At 38.0% G+C, this 5,911-nt stretch overlaps 1 protein-coding gene across 1 annotated transcript; it reads left to right on the top strand.

The window, feature by feature from the left end:
* Positions 1-281: 281 nt before the first annotated feature.
* LOC133725047 (amino acid transporter AVT6E) lies at positions 282-2,564 on the top strand. The gene has a single exon (XM_062152066.1). The coding sequence runs from the start codon at positions 520-522 to the stop codon at positions 1,987-1,989; it is 1,470 nt and encodes a 489-aa protein (XP_062008050.1). The 5' UTR covers positions 282-519; the 3' UTR covers positions 1,990-2,564.
* The last annotated feature ends 3,347 nt before the right edge of the window (positions 2,565-5,911 follow it).

Here is a 5,911-nt window from a genome sequence, read left to right as displayed (position 1 = left end):
CAATATCGTAACTTTTTCCTAGCAAAAAAAAAAAAAAGCACCCCAAACTAATCTCCCCAACCTACTTTGATTTCACATTCTCATCTAACTTTCAGCATAAAAAAAAGCAGAAAAAGAAAAAGAAAAAAAAATTGGAAAGTTCTACGATATATGCCTTCGTCTTTAATTTACATATGCACAGTGTGCTACGGATCTACGTCAGTAGCCCCCAATGAAGACGACGTAAGTTGCACACAAAAAAAAAACACTTTATCTTTCACAAAAACAAGCAAAATCCACGGCGGGGAAGTCCACGTTTGAAAAATAAACCAATAGAGACAATCCTTATTTACTTCCACCTCCTTCCTCCCCATTGGACACAGAAGAGGGACACAAGTTGTTGACCTTGAGATCCAGAGTCATTCTTCAGACCCAGAAAAACGTCAGGAAGCTCAAATCTTTTTTGGGTTTCCGAATTCCAAAACTCTTGTAAGTTTTTTTGGTTTCCCTTTTCTCAGATCTGATTTGTTCTATGTTATAATGGATAGTAACTATTCAGCTATTCGCAAAACCTCGTATTTAGAATTGCAATCGCAAAATGATACTGAAAGCCCGAGACTTGGTCCTAAATCCGGTGGGAATTTCCACGCTTATGAGGATGAAAGGTTCAATATAGACGATGGTGATGATTTTGATGATAGTCTTAATTTTCATGATGGGAATTATCCGCTTGTTGTTGATGGGTCTAAGCATGATGGTGGGTCTGGAATCTCCGGGGCGGTGTTTAATCTCACCACTACCATTATTGGGGCTGGGATTATGGCTCTGCCTGCCACCATGAAGGTTCTTGGTGTGGTTTGGGGGTTTATTTTGATTATCTTGATGGGTATTTTGTCTGAAGTTAGTGTCGAATTGTTGGTGAGATTTTCGGTTTTGTCAAAGGCTACATCCTATGGGGAGGTTGTTCAGTATGCCTTGGGAAGACCCGCGAGGATAATATCGGAGATTTGCATAATCATCAACAATGCAGGCGTGTTGGTGGTGTATTTGATAATTATGGGGGATGTTATGTCTGGCTCACTTCATCATATGGGGGTTTTCGATCAATGGCTGGGGCATGGGGTTTGGGATCATAGAAGGCTACTGATTTTGTTTATGTTGGTGGTTTTCTTAGCACCCCTTTGTGCCTTGGATAAGATTGATTCATTGAGCGTCACTTCGGCTGCTTCTGTAGCTCTTGCAATTGTGTTTGTTGTGGTTGCTTGTGCTATAGCTTCTATTAAGCTTGCTGAAGGGAAAACAGACTCTCCTAGGATGTCACCAGATTTTGGGTCGAAGAAGGCAATATTAGATTTGCTTGTGGTGATTCCTATCATGACCAATGCTTATGTCTGCCATTTTAATGTTCAACCTATATATAACGAGCTTGAAGGACGGTCTCCTCAGAAGATGAACCGGGTTGGAAGGATCACGACTGTTCTTTGCATTGTGGTCTATTCTTTGACAGCCATATCTGGCTATCTACTCTTTGGAAAGGATACAGAGTCTGATGTGCTGACTAACTTTGATAAGGACCTTGGGATCCGTTACAGCACAGCGCTGAATTATATCGTCAGAGTTGGTTACATTTTTCATTTGCTTCTTGTATTCCCTGTTGTACATTTCTCGTTGAGACAAACCGTGGATGCCTTGGTGTTTGAGAGATCAGCTCCACTGCCAGAGAGTAGAAAGAGGTGTCTTATATTGACGCTGGTCTTGCTGGCACTTATTTATTTAGGATCTACCATGATTCCCAATATTTGGACAGCTTTTAAATTTACAGGGGCAACAACAGCTGTCTCATTGGGATTTATATTCCCTTCTCTTATTGCAATTAAGCTATCTCGGAAAGGGGAGGGTTTGAGCTTTGCAGAGAAGCTCGTGTCATGGTTCATGTTGCTAATGGCAATAGCAGTCAGCGTCGTTGGAGTAGTTGGGAATATATATAGCCTCAATAGCAAATCTGAATGATCCTTGTTGTAGACTGTGCTAGACGTTTGAGGTTTGCTTCTGCTTATGAACAAATTTGGTGGTTATACACAGATTGTCACAGGGAGACTACTCTTATTTATATGGCTTTGCTACCTAGCTGATTTGTAACAGTCAAATGCAAGTCATTGTGAGTAGACCCCTTGATCAGGAAGTTATAAGGCAGGAAGGTAAGTCTGGAAAGGTTGGAAGGGTGCGTTCTTGTTCTGGTTTCATTGCTATTTTATACTGTTGACGAACTCAGATAAGTAGGTTAATTCAGTGCTCAAGGACTTTTTTTGAGAGGAAACTACACAAATTAGTCATTCCTACCACTTGTACGATATATTCAATTCATTTCAAAAGTATTCACAAAATTGTTTCTTGGTCTTTAGTTCCTTCTTACTCTTCCTTTTTCTTCTCCCCCATGATATTTCCCACATGAGATGTAACTGTATGATCAGCAACATGCTGCTTTGTAAGTGATACTTTGTTTTCACAGTAGTTTATGATCTTCTCTTTTTGGATGATACTATGTTTAAAATTTTGGTTCAATGAAGTTATCAATATCCCTTTTATTGTGGCTCTATTAGCTATTGATTTTTGGGGTTGTAAATTGTCAGGACAATATATCTCCTTTATCAACAGGAATGGAAAATGGTTTTAATTGTCCAGATAAATGGTGTAATCTCTTCCCCTTCGCTCTTTTCAACCATAAAATAGCCAACCCTAGTCAGTCACCAGTAAGGAGTAAGGTACTAAAATTCAAGCAAGAATTGCAACCTCCTTGAACTGTACTTGTCTTTCTGAATGATGAAAGGAAAGCCTGAATAATAGCATGATGCAGTCACTTTCCTGATTATATACTTTCATATCTGTTTATCATCTGATCCATTTAGAGCCTTTAAAGAAAAAGGGCTTATTGGAATTTGGATGTGAAGACATAATTGTGCCCTCTACTAATATGGCAGCCTTGCGGTTGCTTTTCCAATTATTTAGAATCAGTGTTCCCAGTAATCCCGGCAGAGCACAAACTATCTAGAAAATGGTGGAAGCTATGAGCATCTCAAAGAATGGTTCTGTGCTGGGCAACACCGGAAGTTGCCGCATATTAGGAGGTTCTTCGATCTGATCACTCACATTTGATGCCTGCCAGATTCCCGAGTCAACAGCTAGCTTCTCATTGTGGTAGAGAAGGCCACCCTGTTGCAGCTCCTCTGCCACATCATGAACAACAAAATGATGAACCTTATACTAGAAATGAATCCAACTGATTCCAGTTTCTTTGGTCAGTCCCTCTCCTTTAAAATATTAAATTGAAAACGATTCACCTGTACAGACGAAAACTTAGTTGCAAAATACTGCATTAAAAAAAGAAAACAATCAATTATTCAAAAAAAAAAAAAAAAACAATCAAATAAATTAGAAAAGGTGTATATTTATTTTTATCAAATATACATATCAAGCCCAATACCATTTGGTCTAGTGGCATAGTCTCCCATTTGTAAGTGAGAGGTTGTGAGTTCGACTCACAAAAGACTAGTTGTAGCATGTGAGTTGTTTATCTAATAAAAAACAATATTCATAGATCAAACTATTAAGAAACAAATTCATAAATGAAAAAGAAAGTACATGAGCTCTAGTGTCAACTCTAACATCTTAATTTATCTTATCTTCTTTATTAGTTGACATTAAATTTTGAAGTTTCTGATAGGTAGTTCAATCTATGTATCTTATGAATTTGATTCTCTACAAGGATTCTTAGGTAAAGGTATTAGGTCATTCTTGGGGATTGAATCCATATTTCTAGGATCACCCGGTAACTTAAGTTGTTTGACTGCAAGTTCTCGTCCTTTCGCTTATTCTTATTGCAAACTGGACGTCAAGCTTTTTTCTTCTTGGTAGGAGGTGTATTGTGGTTAGAGTTTGGGCCCTCAAAAAACCATAACACTCCCTCTAGAAGCAATAACAAGTGAGGATTAAAATCACGTTGCACTGATTCGAATGACACCACCTGTTTTGCCCGTATATCATATATACTTAGCCTCGTTGCTGGATATTTAACCCCAATATTAGTTGACCTCTCACCTACATTGGTCATCATAGAATTCCCAGAAGGATAAAAAGTAGTCATTAGCACTAGTAACCGGAAACGCTCTATATGCTCTAGTAAAGTCTGCGCCGAGACGCCATGAATGGTGAAGAAGAAGGGTGCTGCATCAAATTGATTGGGAACCAGTGATTGAAAAATTCCGGCCTAAAACTCTAGGAGGCATATTCTCAATCACTATAGCAGAGAATTGCAACCCTATACCTAAAGTCATAGGGTTAAGGTTAGCCTCCCTTGACTCCTCCTAAATGGTGGTTGGAAACAACCTATTTTGGGTGTTCTACAAGATCGACCACACACCCTGCAAAATCCTACAAACTTGTCATACTTGAACCGAAGAGTGGCAGAGATGGTGAAAACTCAAAATCAAATGATCGATAGCTGCGCCTGCTTCACCGATGCTAAGATCCCATGGCATAAGTGAGCACATATTGTTGTACCTCAGCGAATATTAGCCTTATACAATTGCATGACAAACTCTAATGTCGAGCTACCATTAAAGCCCGCCTCCTCCATCACTAACGCTGCAATTAACCCAAAAATCTCCACCTAGACCGGAATGAACTGGATCAGAATATGGTCAACATCGGTGAGCTAGTTAAGCACCGATAGAGCAACGACTTACCCAGGGTGGACTTCATAGAATATGAGGCCTAAGGTGAATTTTTTTATTTTTTATATTTTTTTTACACCAAGGTAATTTTTTCTTTTTTCAAAAATTTTCTGAGTTCAATTATGCACGTCTAATATCTATATTTTTTTTAAGAGAAGAGATTTTGTTAGTCAAAACAGAAAAAATGTACCATAATGACCCTGGATTATTAAAAAAACTTTAACACTCATAAAACAGATAGGGGTAAAATAGTCAATTTATAAAATAAAGAGAAAATAGAAAAAAGAAAAAAAATGTAAAAGTGAGAAGCAGATAAGTATGTGAAAAAAAAAAACCACAAACTTCCACAAAAATTACCGACTCCTGTAAAAAAAACTACCCACTCTCTGTTTTAAAAAATATCAATTTTCACACACATAGTGCCGTCTAGTTAAATTTTAATTGAATGAATTTTCTTCAAATGATTTTTCTTCTATAAATGGCTCAATTTTAGTAGAAATTTTTTTTAATCTTATTTAAAATTTCTAAAAGGCCTCAATTTTACCGACATAAAAATGTCTAACAAAGTCATAAAGCCTCAAGTTTAAGTGAATAAAGTTGATTTGGAGAAAAGGGCCCAATTTTATTGGGATAGTTTTTTAACTTTTTTGACTAAACGGCCTTTAGTTTCCTAAGTTTAAAACTAATTGTTGGGCCATATACTAGGCCTTTGGTTTGAAATCAGACATTCATAAGGAGTATTAAGTGAGGCTTTCTCAAGGGTGAGGCCTAAGGCGATTGCGCTGGTTGCCTTGCCACAGGGCACAGGCTGACCCTGGACTTGCCATAAAACTGGGGTCCTCCCTTGACAATCTGGTCTCGCTCCTTCATCACTGAGAATTTGAGCACGAATCAGAAAAATGATAGCTCCATAATCACGAATAGAGTGTTGATTCTTCAAATTTTATACAGAAGACATAGTGACCAAGAAGACCTTTAGATTTTCTTCTGTAATGAAATAAGACACCCTACAATGTAATGGTGCTAAGACAATACATCCTTGCCACTACCACCAAAAGTAACATTCTCCTTTTTAGATATTGCAAGTGACGCCGTTAAACGAGCGGCAGCTTCATCTACCATCTTAGACCACGATGGTGGTGCTGAGACAAGAAAAAAGCCTAGAGGAGCTCTCCTGTTTCCTCTTTATCTAAATATTATCT

The sequence above is a fragment of the Rosa rugosa genome, chromosome 1, assembly GCF_958449725.1.
Source record: "Rosa rugosa chromosome 1, drRosRugo1.1, whole genome shotgun sequence".
NCBI classification, from domain to species: Eukaryota; Viridiplantae; Streptophyta; class Magnoliopsida; order Rosales; family Rosaceae; genus Rosa; species Rosa rugosa.
This window is presented reverse-complemented; position numbering and strand designations above follow the sequence as displayed.

Bases quoted from the DNA above. Each gene is read 5' to 3' on its own strand.
- LOC133725047 (XM_062152066.1), top strand. From the start codon at position 520: ATGGATAGTAACTATTCAGCTATTCGCAAAACCTCGTATTTAGAATTG.